At 34.1% G+C, this 21912-nt stretch overlaps 2 protein-coding genes and 1 long non-coding RNA gene across 3 annotated transcripts; 1 reads left to right on the top strand and 2 right to left on the bottom strand.

The window, feature by feature from the left end:
- Nucleotides 1-206: 206 nt before the first annotated feature.
- LOC139429907 (uncharacterized) lies at nt 207-938 on the bottom strand. The gene has a single exon (XM_071196286.1). The coding sequence runs from the start codon at nt 936-938 to the stop codon at nt 207-209; it is 732 nt and encodes a 243-aa protein (XP_071052387.1).
- A 74-nt stretch (nt 939-1012) lies between these two features.
- Nucleotides 1013-2411, bottom strand: LOC139429900 (KRAB-A domain-containing protein 2-like). The gene is made up of 2 exons (XM_071196246.1): nt 2405-2411; nt 1013-1740 (listed from the first exon to the last, which is right to left on the bottom strand). The coding sequence occupies exons 1-2, from the start codon at nt 2409-2411 to the stop codon at nt 1013-1015; spliced, it is 735 nt and encodes a 244-aa protein (XP_071052347.1).
- A 10347-nt stretch (nt 2412-12758) lies between these two features.
- On the top strand, nt 12759-13826 carry LOC111420543 (uncharacterized). Its single transcript, XR_002707093.2, has 3 exons — nt 12759-12965; nt 13032-13283; nt 13346-13826. It is a non-coding gene; the product is annotated as an uncharacterized lncRNA (long non-coding RNA).
- The last annotated feature ends 8086 nt before the right edge of the window (nt 13827-21912 follow it).

Genomic DNA, 21912 nt, shown 5'->3' with positions numbered 1-21912 from the left:
GAATATAGTTATGAACTTTATTAAAAAATAAAGATAAACACTTCTAAGAATATTAAAAAAATAAATAAAAACACTTCTAAGAACATTAAAAAAAATAAATATCCTTTAAAATAAACTAATAATCATGAGATCAATGATCATTAAAAGTTATTGTAAATATATCACATTAAAATAAACGAAATTAATTATTTTATTATTTTCTCTAACTATTTATTTGTGCACGGATTACTACCATGACATTTCGAATTACATAATAAATTACTTCGTTTACATAAGCATTTTTTTGTTTCACATTTTTTTGTGCAAGCACATTTTTTAAAGCCTTGCCCCGTACCAATTGACTGAGCAATTGCCACCGTCCGCAGCGACATCTCTTTAGAAGGAACTTCTTCGGTTGTTACAAGTTTCTCATCACACACGCTAAATTGAGACCTCGCATACAATTGATTAATTATACCATTTCTTGTGCCCAATTTATAGTAATTATCGTCAGTGACTTCTAGTACAACAGCCAATACAGACCTTGGATCACCTCTTCCACGGTCTACATCGGGAATTTTGACACGAACAGTCGAACCAACATCTGCCGAGGGGTGTAACTTATCAGAAGTAATCTTCATTTTTTTGGCTTGTTGACATAAACCTTCTTTAGCATCGTTACGTTCATTTATAATCGAATTTCTTTTGTAACATAATAGGCATAGGTGACTTGGATCCATTCTATCGCCGTCTATATTAAATGTTTCTACTGTACATCTGAAATGCACTGGTTTTAAACAGTCAGTGCAAAGGCAACAATTCTCTAAGCAATTGTCCAAACAAATTATACATTTTCTTTCTTCAATTTCTTCATTCGTTTCTTCATTATCCTTGTCGGCGTTGCTAACATTTTCTTTATCGTTGTTGTCGACGTTAGATTGTTCTACATGTGTCTCCATGCCTTGCAAAAGTTTTTTTAAATCCTCCTCATCTTGTATTGAAGAAATGATTTCTTTCGGCAAAGGAGACGTTGTTAATCCAACTTTCGGGTCCTTTTAATACCGGAATGGTAGGCGCAATTTTTCATAAATTGAACAAATTGTAGTCCTTTATTCCATTTATTGCTATTATTTTGTTGCATCCAAGTGGTGAGCATGTTTTCAATATCTTGGTTCGCCCTTTCGACGCTCCCTTGACTCTGGCTATGCCTCGGCTTACCATGTACAAGTTTCAGTTCCGGCCACATTTTTTGTAAGCTTTCTATCAGTTTATTACAAAACTCACGACCATTATCGGATTGCAATATAGTTGGATCATCAAAAAGGAGGAATATCTCAAGTATATGCAAAGCAACTTCATCTGCGCGCTTTGTTTCTAACGGTTTTAGTACAACAAATTTTGTCATATGATCCTGATATACCATAATAAATTTATAATTTCCATCTGGATGGGATTGGAAATCAATAAGATCCACCTGACAACGACTATTTAAATGTTGTGAAATTAACGGTTTTACCACAACTCCTTTCTTTTCGCTCTTCTTTTTTTGCTGACAGACTTCGCAGATGTTTAAGAAACTCTTTATATGTTTCTGCGTTATATTTTTATATTTTTTATATAATTCTTTAATTATCCTATCTCTGCCTCCATGTCCAATTGCAAGATGAATGTCATAAAGCACATCAAACAAATCTTCTTGTGTAACATAAAAGATTACTTCACTATCATTTTCTTGCATCGGTACAATTAATTTTTCAATACCTGTTATTACAAATACATAATCATGAAAAGATTGAATTGAAGTCTTTTAGAATAAGTATACAAAATTAATATTTTTGCAAAATATACCTGTTATTTGAAGCACGTCGTAATGTTGCAGCAACCAATAATCTCGGGGAATTTTTTTCTGTTTTGTTTTGGAATCTTTCACATCTCTTATTAAATTCATATATTTCTCACTTGTTAATAAGGCACAGTTTGTTTTAGATTCATTTTTATTTAATAAATCTGTAAATTTTAGTTTCATATTTCTTTTAATATCACTCACTTCCATTGTTGTATTTAAAAGAGTACACAGATCTCAGATCAACGTTTGAAACGTTTGTTTGTAGAGTGGTTTCTTTTTTAGGTTAAGTTTGACGGTTCATTATACACTTTGGATGTAGTGTAACCGGTATTCTATGAAATAACTAGTTAAAGCATGAAATAGTTTTTTATTACATGCTTTAACTATTACAAATAGTTATTTCATGAAATAACTAGTTATTTCATGGAATACCGAATTATACAGTTTAATGGTAACATATACATAAACACTTTTTTATTTATATATGTAGTGAGTTATCGATGTAAGATACATACAATAAATATGGTTTTATGAATAAGTTGTTTTATTAATGCTGACTTAAATAATATATGTACTCACCTGCCATACTTACCTGTATATTTCAACACTCTAACATTATTAATTCAACTTTTCTGTCGTGTTGATTCAAAATACGCTGTAGGTGTTATTTTACATCTTTACGGAGTACAAATAAACACATTCTAGTTACAGTAACTTCAAAAATAAAAATTACTATAGATGATCAGTCTACATTTCTAAATAGTAAATAAATACAGTAAAGCTAAAAGAAAGATTAGAATCAAAAATTAAATCAGAAATTCTTAACTTCTTTTTTTAACTTTTTGAAACACCTGTATAATAAAAGACGTGCCGGTTACTTTGCTGGTATGCTAATTGTGTTCGCGATGAGTTAATTTAGATATAATGACCCGGTGCCGGACAACCGTGGATTAATGGGACAACCCGCGCCTTGCACTTTAATAGTTACTTACGACGCGGCTGTGCGCCGCACCCAGAGAATTCCTAAATTGCCGGTGAGTTATTGTTAATATGCAAAATTTGATTAAGATTAAAGACAACGCGCCGCAATTTACATGAAAACTTTCCGGGCGAAAATCGAAATGAAATCCTCGTAAAGCATTATTCAACAATTTATGGTGGTTATGTTTTAGAACACATACGCAAAAGGTCGATACAAAATTTAAATTATTTTTATTATAGCTAGTTGTAGCGTTTTGTATGTTCCATCTTGTGATAAAACAGAGGTTCATTAGGTGATACATTTTTTGTAGAAGTATTTGCAAATAGTTGTATATAGGTTTGTCCAAATTTGATTTTAAATGTTTCATAATTGCTTTATGGCTTTGTTTTTAAAAAATATTATTGGGATTAATAATAGGAGTCTAATATTCAAACATATTTCCTATTATCCAATAAATTCTTAGCTGCTTATGTTATTAATTTAACAACAGAAATGTCTTCTTCGGTGTGATATGCATTTGTATCATTGTTTTTCATTGCTTCATACGATCCACCTTGTATGATGTCTGAATAATAAATAATTAAGATATTGTACCATAATTCAGTAATTATGTGTCAAAACAAAGTGTAATAATTCTTATATGGGGTGTAATAATTAGATTTAGAACATGTTTTATATTATTAATTATATTTACATTATTATTAATATGGTTATAGTAGTGGTTTGAAAAGATCAACGTTTATTTTGATGTAAATATAAAGTTTTAGAAGGTGAACTCACGTAGACGAGACAGCGTTCATTTATACCCAAAGCACTAACACTGAAATGTAGCAAAAACGTGTATAACAGTGCGGCGAATAATGAGCAAAAGTGTATAACAACTTTTATTACAGCTAAGTACGTACTTGTTATGTTCTAACTATATGAGTTTTTAGTTAGACAATAGTAGTTTTATCTTTATTGCAAGAGCTATTGCAAAATTACAGCCTTCAATTCCCCTAAGTGTTATTGCATTATCAAATCAGGTATACAAGGGGGAAAATATCTACAAAAATTTGTGGAAAATTGTCGATGGTTACTTCATACGACTATTACATATTAATTAGTAGCTGTTTTTAAATCCACAAATAATTTAAAATTTTGAATTAAAATCAAAATATAAATCTTGCATCATTATTAAATGCTGTAACAAAAGAATCCATTACAACAGTGTTGAAACCGCTAATTAGTTTGATCAAGTTGTTAGCATCCTTGGTCTGTCAATTTGGAGCAGGCTATTTGGGCGGTATAACCGATATTTACTACGAAAATGAACTACGAATATTGGGTTTGGACCTAAGTCTAGAAGTGTGGCAGGTAATATGGTTTCAGCATGATGGTTGTCCTGTACATTATTCAGCACAAGAAGTATTTAATCCTGGTTTTAGAGGTCGCTGAGTTGGTAAAAATAGGCCGATAAATTGGTCCCTGAATGATTAGAAATATTATTGAACGTATCAATAAATCTTCTATAAACACTTTTCAGTTTCATAGCATAAGTTAAATGCGGATCAATAAATGCATTGAAGTTGAATGACATCATTTTGAACACGTAAATCAAAAACCGCAAATGGAACAGAAAACTACTACTAGAAATAAGAGGGTGCTATCAGCACAACTAGTTCTAGTTTCTAGCTTCTTGTCACTGAAATGGATCTCGAAATATTCCTAACTATTAACTAGATTGCATTCAAATTCTGTAATGGTTGCTCTCCAAATCAATAAGTGATGCATAGAGTGATCAGAATTTATAACCTTTGAACAACACTGTCCAGCCTGAGAATTACAGATTTGACCCATTCTTACGATTTTTAAACACTGATACTCAAGGTTACATGCAGATATTTTGAAATGTGTAAAATAGGATTTAAAATAGAAGGATGAAAAGCGTTGCCATTAAAACTTGACACTCGCATGATTTCTGTAACTAACTTACAGCAACGTAATCCCATAGAAGAACTGTTTTTGAACATTTGTGTTTGGCGCAAAAGTGGTGTAGTAAGATCATTACAACTGATATAAGAATGACAAATAAATTTGACTTCTTTGAACAACAATATTGATGAAGGTTACAGGATTTTCAAGTTTGCATATATAACTTTTTGCAATTACATTTGTAATAAAATTATTTTAACATTTGAAGATATCTTTGTTTCTTGCAAACATTAAAAAGTGCTTATTTGTTTACTAATAACAATGACGTTGTATTGCAGCGAAAGCAGAAAGTATTCATATAAATCATTTATTTTTCAATCCGTAATGAAAAGGACTTATTTGACAACGTTTGAGACAGGATAAAACTCTGTGAAAGCCACAACTCAATGACTAAGATGATGAGTTAACTTGTTGTCGGGGAATAATTAATCCCAAAAAGTTTGTATAACATTTCACACAAAAAGTTGTAGGAAGACATCAAAACGTAGTCTTTATAGAATGTTTGGGTCAAGTACAGAACTATGTAACGCTATGTATAGATTATTTCGTGAAATTCACGTTTTGTTGGGTTTGTTGAAAATATTGTCCGTGGTTCCGGTCTTTATTCTTTTTGGAGCACATACCTACAGTGTGTTAATTAATTATCGTACCCGACGTCATCATTGCAAGTATGCAACCAATATCACAGTAATGCAATACGCGATTTGTGTATTTTGTTGTATGCTTGCAATGATGACGACGGGTGCGCACGTCATTGTCAACACATCTGTCATTCTCGCTTTTGTTATTACAAAGTACAACTTTTGCTACGTATTTTTAATACTTAATTCAGTGTTTAAAACAACTGTAATTAGTCATAAACTACTCTTTATCAATGTGCGCGCTAATGTGCATTTACTTTACATGTAGTATTACAAATTGTGTTTTCAATTTAAGGTTTAAATTGCTCATTATAACCGTTAACTGATATGGGCCCGGTGGTAACAAATAGACGTAGTAAAAGTAAATTCAACTCGCAAACTACCTCCATGGTGGTAAGCCGCATATCGTAAATTCAAAATTAGGCGGCCAGTCCACAAAGGTTCGCATTTTCATAAATAACCTCGCAAAATTCGGCTTCGTTTGCATGGAAAATTCGAAATTTTCCTCGAGCTGGGGTCCCAGCCGTTACCATCTTCGGTTTATTACATCGCACACTCATACATATGTAAAGCCGGCTGCAGTTTATGATTGGATTTACGTCTCGGCCAGACAAAAGCGGGGAGATTTTCAAAGGTCGACAAGCATTCAAATCTCATTGCAATCATTCGTCCAAGTACGAACGAATCGTTTCAATATCATTTTACTGAAAATTACTCTTGGAAATGGCGCAAATGAATTTATTAGGTTGGTATTGAACACGTCAATTATAAAGTATTCAAATACATTATATAATGGCGTTTTTTATTTTAATAAAGTTTTAATTTCAATTTGGAGCACAAAAATTAATTTCCACTGTGCACCGTGTAAACATTGATAAATCAATTTTACCTACTAATCAACATCAGTGTATAATTTCCATCGTTACGTTCATGGTAAATGAAATGAAAACATCGAATAGATAACACGTGTTTTTGTAATACTCGTTCATATGAAAGTTAAATAATAATTAAAAAGTAATTTTTTAAATCAAAAAGTTTTTTTAAGCTATAATTACATTTACCGTTTTAGCATTTGGCTAAATTATGTTCAACATACATAATGCTGAATACGAAAAATTACGAATTGCCAGTTTGGAGTTTTGTTGGAATTCACAATGAATAGGAGATGTGGAGGGTAGGGAGAAGGGTGAGTCCGCAATAAGCCACAAACCTGAAAGTGGCCTGCTTGATTATGGAAGCCGCTCGGAAAAGCAATTTGAAGCAATTCCAACAGACAATCGAACGCCACAGCGCGCATCAAAAAGAGACGAAAATAGTGGTTTTTGTTCCCCTCGCGTCTCACCAAAAGGAAAACAAACACCGGGACCTCGACCGAAGGAAAAAGGGAAAACCGGGCACAGCAACGGAGAGAAAAGCGGAAAAGGGAAATGGAGCGGGCCGCGACTGGCCATTGTTGCACAAACGCCCGTGGCATAAATTTCTACTTTCCCTATTGTGCCCCGGCTTCACCGGCGTTTTATTAGTAATTACAGTGGCGCTTAAAATATTACCCTTAATATTTAATCTTTCGGACATTCGTTTTTCAACCTACAACCGCCGCCGGGTTATCGTGCTTATTCCTTTTTGTTGCCACGGAACACTAAATTCGAAACGCTATAAAGTGTTATAAATGACTATCCAATATCGGCTAACAATTCCAACTAAACCAATTCTAATTAATATTACGAAATAGATAAATTGCTGTATGCAGAACTTTCTATAATCAAATTTACGGTATGATTAACAAAATATTAGTCGGATAAACCAACGATTTTCAACCTGTGGTACTAACCTAAGTAATTTGCCAGTGAAATAAATTGACGAACTATCGCCGACCATCGAAAACGATTTCTTTTCAGATGACCAAATTCCTTATCTTTGAAGTTACTTTTGCTTTTCTTTAAGCAATAGTATGGAATCAAAATTTAGGCAGTCTGGGACTATGACCGGCTATGTAACTACACTCAGGTTCAAAAAAAACGCAACAATCTAGGTTGAAAGCTTGCAGACCAGCGGTTGGACCCAAATTGCTTGCTAGCCACAGGGTGGCTAGACTACAATTTACCACCGAACACTTACATTGGGATTTGAGGCAATTAAACAATGTTCTCTTTACCGATGAATCTAGGTTCTGCTTACATTCTCCAGATGGGCAGAAAAGAGTGTGGAGAAGAAATGGAGAAAGGTTTGCGAAATGCACATTCAGCCCCCGTCTGAGCTATGGAGGTGGTTCAGTAATGGTGTGGGCAGGAATAAGCGGGGAAGCCTGCACTGATTTGGTCATCATCGATGGATCATTAACTGCCCACCGATATATCAAGGAAATATTGGTTAATTACGTGCAACCCTTTAGTGAGCTTATAGGCGATGATTTTATCATAATGCAGGATAATGCACGGCCTCATACATCCATGTGTGTTACACAATACCTGAATGAAGTGGGTATTAATAAAATGAACTGACCATTATGTTCGCCCCATCTAAATCCCATCGAGCATAATTATGTGGGATACGCTTGGTAGGCGGGTGAGAGACCGCGAAGTAGCTCCAGCTTCTGTACATGAACTGCGAATAGTTCTTCAAGAAGAATAGGAAAACATTACGCAGCACTTCATTTGTAATGTTATCGACAGCATGAATCGACGTATGGAAAAAAAAACACTAAGATAAATGTCTTGTAAAAAAGTGTACCCTATGTACGGTTACGTTTTAGGTTGAATTTGAAATATTTTGCATTAATAGATTTTCTTATTTTCTGTCTTTTTAATTTTTTCTATTTTTTCTTCTTGTTTGCTTTTCTTATTTTCAAATTCATTTCGCTCTTAAAAATGAACGAAAGCACTTAGACATGAACCAAAAAAACCAAATGTAGGGAACGAATGGTTCTTAACCAAAAGTATATTTTGAAATAATTTATACACTAAATTATTCCACAGGATGTTTTAAAATTAGGATCCTAGAACGGTGTTTCAGTTAACCCTGTATACTGACTAAATGACCAGCATTTAACAAAAGGGTGGATATTGAACATGAAATTAGACATTTTTATCTACAGATTGCTGAAAAAATGTATTTATTTATTTATTCATTCAAAATAAACAGGATTTCCCCTAATTACAGATTTCAGAATTACCTATACTAAATTAATACATAATAATTAAAGAGAATTGAATTAAATATTAAACTAAATTAAATATTAAACTAAACAGTACTCGATTTGTAAGCAAACAATAAAAAAGCAAATAAGTAAAAATAAACAAAATGAAACAAAATAAAACAATAACATAAAAACGGAATAGAAGAATGGAACAGAATGCGCGAAGAATTATGAACTATAATAAGATTCTATAAGATCAGCCACTGCACTGGGCGGTTGCAACGTTCATCACAGACATCAAACTCTTTTTTACTATCTTTGCATCAACGCCAAATAGTGGGATGAAGGACGCCATAGATAGTTTGTTATATAACAAGAGAATTCTAATAAAAGAAGAATTTCTTCTTAGTTCAGTGGTAAAGCGGGGAATGTAAAATAGATTTTTCAATCGTCCACAATATGCCTGCACGTAAAAACCAATCTTTACCAAGATTAAAGGTGCATCTATTTTATTATTTAATGAAAATTAAACGAAAAATAGAAAAGTTATCACATTTCAAACTTTACCAAATATTAGCTTGTTGCGTTTTTTCTGCACCTGAGTGTATAATTGCTAAATAGGAGACCAGTGAAAACCAGGGGCAGTGTGTTAGTTGTGATAAAAGGGTTGGAAGGATCAGAGAGAAATGTGACAACGATTATTATATAAGAAAAATATGTAAAATATTTGTATTTTGAGTAGTCTCTTACAAAAAACATTGTCATTAACATACCCGCATAAAAAATACATTCAATAAAGGATACCGACATTAAAAACTTGAAAGTTCATAAATTATTCTATAACATCGTTGAGGAATCATAATCAAATATGATTTGTGTATTAACTGACTATAGACACATTACAAATTTACTATTTTAATTACTATTTTAATCAAAGACAATTTAATATGTTTTTAACAGATTTTTAAAGTGTACTATAACATGTTATTTTAAATTTATTATAAATGTTTAACTCTGTGTTACTTAATAAAATTAACAAGTTTCTAATCATATTATGCGACCGTCGAAGCATAATAGTCGAGAGAAAGCTCATCCGGTGAAAGTTCGTCGGCCGAAATTTTGTTCTCAGTTATTCGACAGTTTGCAAGTAACATCATCGCAGGTTCTAACGTTATTAAAGCGGCACACTTTGAAGGCTTCCAGAGAGGAAACGTGGACGTTGCAACGGCAAAAGGGTCTCATGGAATTAAATATATAAAATTTCTATAGCAACAGACTCATTAGTGGGGTGTAATTTTAGACGTTAGAGCGAGCACTCGCTGTCTTTTTCCTGTCCGAATCTCGTTATGCGTTGTTTTCCGCTTCACCAATGTATCGTATTTTAAATTTTAACAAACCTAATATAGGCTTTTAACAAATAATTACGTGAAATAAGTTTAAAATCAAAATTTCCTAAAAATTTGTGAAATTGTTTTTATAACAATATTTTCATGGAGGATTATTGTTTGGAGAAAGCTTTATCTAAAACTATTTATCATCCCCTGTGACAGGAGGGCAAAGTTGCCTCCGGATGATTTGTACAATGTGCAGTCGTAATTCGCAAACGTGGCTACGTGCCGTATTCAGCAATCGTCAGCAGTTGGTGTGGCGTTGAAAGTCATAAAATACTGAACTTAGGGTCCATATAATACGCCCGCCTGACCGATCGAAAGGACCTTAGTTCTGTTCATCTTTCTTTCCCTTATATTATTTGCTTTATGTCAGAGGATCCGCGTAGAAAATCGTAAAAAGAAAACGACACTTTTGTTGCTTTTTACTATTTAATCTAAAGGTCAAGAAATAAAAAATTCATATCGTGCTTTTATTTTTTTTCGGGTCTAAAAGCTTCTAGAGTAGCTACAAGCTAAAAAGTTACATACTGCGGTATATTTATTTATTGATATTGGTTTATGCTTACGGCATGTCTACCAGAACTAATATTGATTCGATTTAGTTTGTTTATAAGGTATTAACTACTAATGCACAAAACGTGTTTTGGTGAGAATCTCGTTATTATGTAGGGGTAACCTTTAATGAAGAACCTATTGATTAAAATTAAAGATTTAAACAAATATATAATTTATGAAAATACCAAATAATTATAAATGAGAAAGCAAAAAACCTAAAAATATAAAGCTACAAAATCTACAAAAATATTTAACACTAAACTCAATACACTAGAAATTTTAAAAATACTTTTTTGTAGAATTGATGTAACAGCAATTTTTTGACTTGGTAAGTCGACGAAGATATTTCCTGAAGAAGTATTGTATTCAATACAGCTATGAGTTGTTGTTTTGCTATGTAGCTTAAAATAAGATTAAAGTTCATCAATAAAATTAGTTGCGCTTAGTTGAGTTATAGAAAGTATTTAAGTCCGGCTTACATTAATCTTTAGAATTTTTATCGTCGGAATATATAGTTGGAAAGAGTAGGACCTTCTTAAATTTGTGTGGCACATATGATACCAAAACACCTGTTTTTAAGAAGACAAACTTGAAACTAGTACTTATGCACTGTACTTCTTATAGTTCTAATAATTGACAATTTAGAATAATTTAAGTTATGAGAATTTACAATGATAGAACCTTAAAGTCCTAAAGATAAGTACAAGAAATTCTTAAAATATTTGTTGAACTAAACGTTGAGAACATGTTTGCAGAATACACCACATGATCCTTGTGTGTGACAAAGCTCTAGGTAATGAAAGAGTTGCTCGTCACCTTTATCAAGATCGTTATCCACAACGTGCTGCATGAACAATAACTACATTCATATCACCTCTAAAGTATACTTTCACTACTGCCAGCCGATTTTGTACCACGCGTTGAGTTCTGCACATTTTCTTCACAGATGAATGTGATTTTATCTGCCATGTCGGGGCAGACGAAAATTCATGCTCCGCGTGTTCAGGGTCCAACACAGATTTGTTATAAATGTGTGGGCGGTATTCTAGATAGTTATGTGATTGGACCGTACATTTTCCGATCCAGGCTAATGGGTGACATCAACTTGATCTTCCTACAACAAGTATTGGACGTGTTGTTGAGTTTAGTTTATGTGACTCCTGTAGATATAGAAGAAGATCTGGTGGCACGAGTTGTGGTCGTTGTAGGACAGATTGCGGATACACCAGGTGTGATGGAGCGAGTTTATCAGAACATTATTCATAAGTACAATCCAAGCAATAAATTAAAAGATAACAAAATAAAGTTGCAATAAGTGCATGCAATAAAGTTGGTGGTCGCTACATCGAATCGCACTTGTAGTGGATCAGAAGCATCCTTTGAAAAGGACAAAAACAGTTTAGGTGTTCCTATTCAAAATATTATCTGCCCAGTACCTTCTACAAGTTCTAGAACTTTATAAAGGGAATTTTAGAAACCCAGTATAAGTAATATATTAAAGTTAGTTTTAACAACTGGTATTGCAGTTTTGCAACAAACGGTTAATAATTTTGACTGATGCTTTGTCAAATTTGATAATTATGTTCAATCCACAGCGAATATTACATTTGTTACACCAGATCTTAATATAGTGGCAGATTATTGTTAATATTAACACTTTTGATATATTTTATCCTAATATTGAATTCAAAAAATAGCTCGAGATGAAAATTTACAACAAAACCTTTCTCTGTAACTTAGCTCGGATAGGTGGATGACTACAATACAACAGTTAGGTGTAAAAGTCCTACTTATGTACCATATAAAGTTATTAAAAAGAAATTATACTTTGATGCCAACATCGTTATATTAAATTTTAATCTATTATTATTGGAATAATTACACCAAATGCGATAGGAAACCTATATTTCACAAACAGAAACGGAACAAAAAGTCGAATGCACGCAGTATTTAATTACTATCCCCGAATAGGGGGTAGTATGATACCGATATTTTGTTTCCCATCGTTAAACCCTACTGCGTACTGTTGCATATGTTATTTCGATCGACACAAAGCACCAGAAGTATTATCCCCGACTTCCGTCGTAACGACCGAACATAATTGATACCCACCTATCTATTTTAACGATATTACTGAGGTTTCCCAATACAGGAAGTGCATTCGAGTTGAACACGTGCTGCTTCTACTTCGATGTTGCGTTTGGTGGTATAGTTCCAAAGACGAATGGTCGCACAGAGAACGTGCTTATTACTAGGAGGGTTTCCTCCTTGGAGAGGTTCACGAATGGTGAGAAACAATGGGAAACGACTGCCGTAAGCGTCTAGAATCCGGGCATTTGTACTAATAGAGTTACCCGGCGTTATTGTGGCGGGAACGTAATGGGGAAATTTGAAATAACGCAGCAGTAAACGTGAATGGTGTCTATGTTGGTTTTGATGAAGAAGGAATTATCTAAGTAATGTAAATTAAAGATTTGGTTAAGAATCATTCTTGAATGCTAATTTGTTTTCTGTAATAAAAATTCAGATTTCAAAATAATTTTATTAAAATCAATTATAATCGTTATTGTGTAATCAAACAGCAAAATTACAATATCAGGAAGTCCATTATCATACAAGAACGATCAAGGTTGAAAAGGTTAAAAATCAATAAATAATTCGCAATCTACGATTACGATTTTTACATTTATTACGATAAATATTATAAATACTTCAATAGGCGCACTAAATATTCTATTTTGAGTGTGTTAATTTACAGACACTGTCGTTCTATAAAATGGTAAGTTGTTATACAATTTTTATAAGTGCTACATTTTATAATTTCCTTTTACTTTGTTTTAGAAACTATTTTCAATACTTATTTTAATATTCTATTTTACAATTTCCATCAACGCAGAATGCTGCTGTTGTAGTAGTTCATATTCAGGTTGTTGTACCAGAAAATGTTACACGGTGGACTGTTGCAAAACAATATGTGATAATACGACAACATCTTCAACAGAATCACCACCAACTACCATAACATCACCTCCCTCAATTCACAACTCATCACATTCATCAAAAAGTAACTTAAACGCTGCCATCACTTTGAGTAATCAAGTCTATAACTATAATAATATTTCAAATCCTGTAAGAGTGTTCGCATCAAATGTTAACAACGTCTACGTTGTAAACAAACAAAATTTTTCTATGAAAGTAACATTTCCGCCTAGAGACAATACGACAACGAGTATACCTTCAAGTACAATTACTTCAACTTCAACCACTACGTCAAATACTACTACTGCAACTCCACCCACTACTCCATCGAGAATTTGTTGTGTGATACCGTGTTGGTATGGTATTTGTCATCAATCAAGATGTGAACACAATTGTTATCATCAACCTTACTATTACAACGTCCATTCATGCCAGTCTTCTTATGGTTGCGTAAGAAGGTCGCATTGGAATAGAAGAGTTTGTTCAGGATATTCCTGTGGATATATTCAGCAAGATTGTTCTAGTTGCTATAGCTCTCAATATTATTCTAGTTATTCGGAATATTCAAGTTGTTATGGATGTTTCTATTAAAAATGTATCTTTTGAAAATATTTTTGTAATACCTATGAAATAAACAGAACTATTATTAAAAACGGTGTATTATTAGATTAAAATAGAGTAATTCAAGTTTCAATATAAAAAATATTCAGTGCTTGGTGTCAGCACCTGCGTACATTAGCAGATGTAATTGAGTAGTTGGATGCAGAAGATCACGAGCCGATAATGTTGTAACCGATACATATAATCAAACTTAATCCAATAACATCCAACAAAGCGTCTTATAAATAGCAACCTTCACTCACCTTGAATTTCAGAATTCACTGTATATTTTTGTTCTATTTAATAACCAAGAAAATTTAATTATCCGATTGCGCTATCTCAGAAAATACCTTGGAAGTGTATTTCCGCGCATCGATCATCGAACTGAACCCCAATTTATACTTTTAAGTACATTAAACTATTTCATAATTTCCATACAAATCCATAATTAAATCCATTTCACGTTTTTTAAACCAAAAATGCATAACATATCTGATCTTACACTTTAGTAAATCCTAAGATATCACACGTCCTAATTTCTAATTAGATAAATCCAACTACTTAATCTTAAATAAATCTTAAAACCTCCTACTAATTACGAAGAAAGAACTTCTGTTTTGAAATTTTGTTTTGAGACGTGTTTGATTAAGATCATACTTACATTTAAGCGAACACGTGCTTATTTGCGGAAGGATATGGTGAAGCAATGGTTCGAGTGGCTGTAGTCGGATCCTCGCTAATGGCGATATCGTATGACACATCCTGATAGGGGTCATATTTCGCTGGGGAAGGCTGCTAGAACGTGTGCAATCTGTCACACGCGTGTCGCTGCAGGGGAACTAAAGGAAACCGCCTCTTGTCGCCGTTCAAACTTTTGTAATCTACTTTTCTGTGAATATTCCCCATGCGGCGAAAGTACCAAGAGGTAACGGGATACGGCAGATTCCGCTCATCCCTTGTCTCCCGAAGGAATTCTTATATGAAATCGCGAGTACAAAAAGGACAATAACTTTAATATCAACACGTGTCTCCGAAAAGAAATTTCGTTATATTTCAACATACTTTACAACTAGCAATTATTTTAAAACCTACTACCTATTAAAGTTAAAGTTGAATTGTATATTGTAAAGGAATCACACAATAGTCTATGGAGAGTACGACGTGACATTACAGTTTTGTCGCCCTCGAGCTGTCTCAGGATGGCGGAAGAGAGGTCACGCAAAGATAGAAGTGTAAAGGGGTAGCCACAAGTGGCCATTGAGAGCTGCAAGCCTTGCAGAGAGACAAGAGAGAGACAAGTGGCACGATCTCCGCCAACTTCACGTGTAGGCAGCAGGATTTACATCCGGCAAGGCGCCGAGAGACTCCGCCCGCCGGGCCCCCTTCGAAGGTCCCCCTTCGCCTTCCAGGAGAATAGGAAAGCGGATGAGAGTATTGTCTGTGCAGGAACGGAAGAGGCATTATTGCACTAGGAGGTACTCGAACTCCATCAATGGTATTAGGTTCTTTTTCCTGGAGATAAACTGTTTGGGATCGGGTTTCTAGAGGAGAAGCCTGTGGAATTCTTGATTTCGGTACCACGTTCGTGCACTTGAACGCTGATTCCGACTTAGAATTAAATCATTTTCACCCGTTCGTATTTTAAAGTACTTCGGAATCCATTAATAGTTGATTGTTCAAGAGCAAAGTTACTTAAAACTAAAATTGAAGTTGGAAATAATTTAACGATGAATTAAAATTTAATATTTTAAAAAATGCATTGCAAATCTATTATTATATTTGTTATCCGTCGAATATGTACGATATGATAAAAACAATCAATTTATTATCTGAAAAGTTCAGCTTATAGGTTATGACCTTTAACTTCTCATTGTTTTCTAATTTTGAAAATTGTTGACATCTTATTTTATGATTTCCGATATTAAGTAAAGGACGAGATCTTAATTTTACTTATATCTGTCGATTTTTTATTGTTACGGTAGAAATAACAACTATATTGTAACAATTGTGGATAAAATGTTTTGTAATTTGTTAAATGTTTGTGTCTATAAACGACGTTAAATGTCTGTAGTAATCTTCTCCACTCCCATGAGGGTAACATATCGCCTTAAGCCCTTAACCGCCAAACGACAAATTCAATTACCGTCGTTTAAAGTGAGCAGTAAATCCGGTGACATAGGTCATAAGTTGCGCGTCCCGTTTAACCCGTTCCGGGGACGACAGAAATCCGGACGGACCGGTTCGAGCAGGTTCATCGCTGCCCGGTTTATCATTTAGATAAAGACGGCATTAGCGATCCGTAGTCGGTCGGATTAACATTCAGGAAGCCATTAGCTAAATGACGTGATGTATCTGGTGATTACTTCCACTCCCGGCAAGGCCCAACTCCTACATCAAGGTAGAGCGGATACATCAGCCATGATATCCTCTCTACTTCCACCGAGCTATTAATGTATTTTACCGTAGCTGGGGCAGTTTTGGGGAAAGCGAGTTAGGGGTTGGATAGAAGAGGTGGAGAAGGCTAAAGGGGGCCGATATAGCGCCTAGATATGGCCCATATCCGACGTGCATTGAAAAAAAAAACCTTTGGAAGGTAATAGTGGAGGTTACGGGGAAACTGGGATGGGTCGTCAGAAAAAAACGTTACCAAGTAATAGCTTATTGATTACGCCAGAGCGCAAACACCGTTCCCCATTAATCATTTACCTCATATTGATATATTACATTTGGTAGCCGGTAATAGCTAATTTGTCTTCAACTCAAAAAGCAATTTGCAGTGTTTTTCCAATGCAATCATATGATGAATATTGGTGAGGGGATGGCAAAGATAAATTACAGTATCTAATCGATCATTAAAACTACATATCATCACTAAAATATACAAAAAAAATCATAAAGCTTTAGATAAAAGTTTCAAGAAAAAATTGAATTTCTACAGAGTTTGTGTGGTGTAATGTTGCAATTGAGGGATGTTTATTTTAATCAAATAAGAAAAATATACACAGGTTTATAGGAGAAGATAGTTTAGTGTTGATTTGAGTATTTTTATACTGATTTTAAAAGACATTTTAAGGTTTACTTTGCATAACTAGGTTACCTCCTAGAAAGCATCAATAAATTATTTGTGTGGCTTTGAATTAAAATCGATTTTGGCAGTGTAGCACACTTACACCATCTAACAAATTCTCATCTGTACTCCCTCCGTTTACGACGACGTCGTCGGTGATTTACACGGTAGACGGTAAATTTTGGGCGTCGGAGAAGCGTCGCAGGGTTCACAACGACGCCGCAATACGTATTCGCACGTCCGAAAACGGCTGATGTAGTCGCGTTTGTAAAATTTATGCGTGAAAAGGGGAAAACTTGGCGACCGTTTCGTCTCTAACCCCGTTAGCCAGCGCATTAGACCGTTTGCTTTTAATTTATGTGAGCGCTTCGTATGATTTGCGAGAACTTACATTTTCCTCGTGGACGTAGATATCCGAGTAAATAAATCTCCTACCCAGAATATGCCCTTTTATCTCACGAACACTTTATTATACAGATGAAAAATGGTTCTGGAAAATAACTCAAACGTAAAGTTAGTTAAATATAAAGTTTACCATGAGGCGACAAACATATATGATAGCATTAAGGGTGATTTTGACGACTTAATAAAATTTAATAAAAGCCACTTAGAATAGAAACATTCGATAAAATCAATCGCGAAACGGGGTTTATGCAAATGCGCACGATTCCAATCTCATTTCCTGTTAAAAATTTAGCACGGCGATTTAATTAAACTTTAACGCGCGTCAATTGCGGCCCAGTAATTGCTTTTTTCAATTCGTCCGGTAACGCGAACAATCGAGTAACAAGTTGCGTAATCGGCTCACGACTCGCACCGCCGCCGTCAATATTGAACGCAAAATATTTTTCCTTTATTATTTCCGTTAGTTGAGCGTTGCGTCGCTGGTTTCGACAGTTCAACATAAAAAACATTTAAACACTACCCGCCAACAAATAAAATAGGAGCACTGTTTCGAAACGAATCGTTAGAATTATTATTTCCTGAAACTCGGGAAATTTAATTTCCTGTACGAAAATTATTAAAAACTGACGTACCATACGTAATGTGTATTTATAGGCAACAAATTTGAATGAATCGCAATGCAATGAAAAAATGTACATTCATACATTTTTTCATTTATAAATGCTTTGTCAGATTATCCTTTCTCTTTGTACACAGTGTTGCAACGTTTTATAGTAGATAGAGCTGTTTGCACAAACTATGCAGACGTAATAAATACCTGTGATATTCTTCAAATAGTGTCATTTTATATAAATAAAAAATTAAAAGTCTTACCCTAAAAACTTTATTAAGTCCCTCAACGACAATTTGGAATCATTAACCTTGTGAATTTGTTAATGTCAGCACACATCTATAGCAACAAACCAAACATGAGGGTAAACTGTGCGAAGAACTATAATGGGACTTACTCGAAGAAACCTAACGAAGAAAGTAGCAAAAAATCTAAGTTAAGTAAAACACATAAAATATCTTACGTCGGAGCACCAAAACCAGTAATCAGTAATCAATAGATACACAAATGTTATTCATTCATAACTGACATCTACGTTACCTTGGGAGAGATCATCGCCATAAGAAAAAATATTTTCAACTGCGATAGCGACACTTTTCGGTTTTGTACAACTTTTCGTCTATTAACGTATATATCGATGATACAAGCGGCGCTTCTATCTCAAAAAGATTTTTGAACAAAAAAATATTAGCATGCTTGACGAAGAACGGAATCCTATTAAACGCTACAACACATATTTTAGCACTTATATATCCAGTGACGATCTAATCGATTCTAAGTACTTTACCAATAAACCAAAATATAACAATAAAACTTCTAGGGTTTACTGCAACATTCATCTCCAAACAAGATATACCGAAGACGGCAAAACTTTATGCACCTCTAAGCGACCAATTGCAGTGAATTTTGAAAGGAAATGCCCAAATCGTCAGTGGTAAGTCGGCAGTTTTGGGCATTTACAAATTCTAATAAAACTTTCGCATTCCTAATGACATCCAACAGTAAATATCTAAGTTTAGACTTAGTAATTGTTATGACGCAACAAATCAATCGAATTTGGAAGCTAATTGGAAAAACCTATGGAAGGTCAACAACAACCTAAACTTACGGATAAAGAACCACAGGCAACCTGACAGATGATACAATAACAACTCGATCTCGAAGATTGTAAAATTTCCAGATCGTTTCTTTTCTAGAATCTGATTTCGTATTTTAATCACACTATCTAGCAGCAGCACTATAGCGCATATCTAAAGCAATAAATCAGATAGATAACTTCATGAAAAAACGGCACAATGTCACCAGATATGAAGACAGCACTGAAAACACTAGTCGAATGCAACTTTCGTAGAATCTAATCTGTGCAAACAGCTACTGCATCAAATGAAGAAGCTCAATCAATTGCTCACTGTTGAGAGAAGTATATTCTGTATTTCAGAACAAGTCACGATTAAAGTCGTTCATATCTTCTGTCATAGTGTACATCTGATTCAAAAACAACTATATTTAAACAAACTTACTTTGGAGAAAAGGATTGCTGAGTTCCGGAATATTGTAAGCGGATTCTTAATGTTTTGGATTTTGAATTCTTTTAAAATAGCAAATTTGTGATTTCAATGCTCTATACTGATCTATAGTTATTGGTACAAGTTATGGAATCGTTCAACCGTAGACTTTCTAGATGTAATACATATAATTCCGCCCGAGACCATTTTACCGTGTTATTAGGTAGCAAAGTTAGAATCATTTGTAGTCCATAACAGATTATATGCACCATATTATGTTTTAGAGCAGCTAAAAATGAAAATCTTCTAAATACTAAGCTATAGCAATATTTTTCAATTACCGCTATTATTAAAACATTGTCTATGTGTATTTATCATGTGTATATACATGATAACTAAGTTGGAAGATTTGGAAGGGTTTTAAATTATATTGCTTCTTAAAATTTAATATTCCATCACCTATCGAAGATTTCCTAAATGTTGTTAGTGTAATGTCATCCAAGAATGCTAAAAAGTTGAGTATAAACTACTCCAGTTAGCTTAGATTAGATTCAGATTGAAAAGACATTAGAATTATCTCTTAAGGAAACTCCCAAGGTATAGTAAGTCGAACTAAAATTAGAACTAACACTAGAAAGTTTCGGGCTTTGCCGTGCGTCTTTTAAGAAAAGGTTTGACGTTTCGAAGGGCATGTTGCAACCTTCTTCAGAAACTTAAGACTTCGAAACAGTTTCTGATTGCAGTTCTAATTTTAGTTCAATTAACACCGACCGTGAAAGCCTTCATACTTGTTACTATACAAAATATTCCTCTGTTTGATCATCATTACTACTTATCTCTCTATCCTTCTGCATGCATCTCATCACCTCCGCATTGGTGATCACACGTTCTCTACCCATGAAATCTTTAACATTCGTCGGTATATCCATGTCTCAAATGCCTCCAGTCTTCTCAAATCAATCGCCTTAAGTGTCCACGCTTCCACCCCGTAGAACAGTACCAATAGCACATAGGAATACCGTCGGTATACCTTTAAGGGGAATATACCACAAAACAAAACCACTCATTCTATGCATTCTATACACCGATTGCATATGGTGCTGGCTTACTAAAAAGTGCTTTGACTTCGTCCAAGTTGACAGCTGACTGACTAGTAGTTAAGGAGTGGATTCACAGCAAAACCCAAATGTTTACAAAGAGGGGACAGTATTCAAATCTATTGGTCATAGTACGTTTCCCCACTCAAATGAACATCATAAGATCTTAAATATATACCTGTGGGGGATCAAAGTAGTGGTAGGAGTAAGACATTCGTTTAACACTGCAATGAAGCCAAAAAAAAACTCTTACCATAGCACCAAGCACGTGCATATATTGATCGGTACACTACTGTTTAGTTTCTCATATTGATGTATTCAACACATCACTCACTAAAAATGTGTGAATTCTGCAATAAAATGCTGTCAATTATGTAGAGAACTCTTAAAGAATTCTTTGTTATAAATAGTCATTTCATAATCATATGAAAATTTCTTCCAAAAGTTAATTCCGCAAAAAGATCACTTTACCTTTAGTTACTATATTGAAAACTATATCCATAAAATTATTTTTTCGATTACTATATTTCACCACAAACACAAATAATTTGGTGATTTTACTACAATGCTGTACTTTTAATTCGCGAATTAAGTAAAAATAGCCATATTCCATATTCAACTTGTTTTTAAATATATTATAAGGTTTTATTAAGGAAACTTTTGACAATAATATTTTATAAATGCCGCTAAATTAAGTCCATTTTATGTTTAATGTTATTTTTATTTTCTAAAACAGTCATTTGACATAAATGGTATAAATTCAACCTGCTCTTTACCTGCAAAAAGGGAATGAAGCTTAGTTTCCACAATTTTTTCTGTTCTCTATTTCAGTTTTTGTCTATTTGTTCCTTTTCGGCGTAGAGTGGCGACGCGTCGTGGCAGGAGCGTTATTTTTAATTACGTTGACGTTGATTAAACCCGACCGGGGCGAAAATTAAAAGGGTAATAATGGCTACTACAGGTAGGTAACGGTCGCTGAAGAGGAACGAAGAGCCGAGTAGAAAGAGTACATGGTTAGTGTGTATCTTGTTCGTAGTGTGGGAGTAATTTGGCCGGCTGATTAAAATTGTAAAAAATGCGTATACACGGTTTTCAGAACAATACGGAACCCAGCCAACGAGTGACAGCTGCACTACCATCGACAA

Source organism: Onthophagus taurus, chromosome 1 (genome assembly GCF_036711975.1).
Source record: "Onthophagus taurus isolate NC chromosome 1, IU_Otau_3.0, whole genome shotgun sequence".
NCBI lineage: Eukaryota > Metazoa > Arthropoda > Insecta > Coleoptera > Scarabaeidae > Onthophagus > Onthophagus taurus.
The sequence above is the reverse complement of the archived record's forward strand: the minus strand, read 5'-3'. Positions and strand labels throughout refer to the sequence as shown.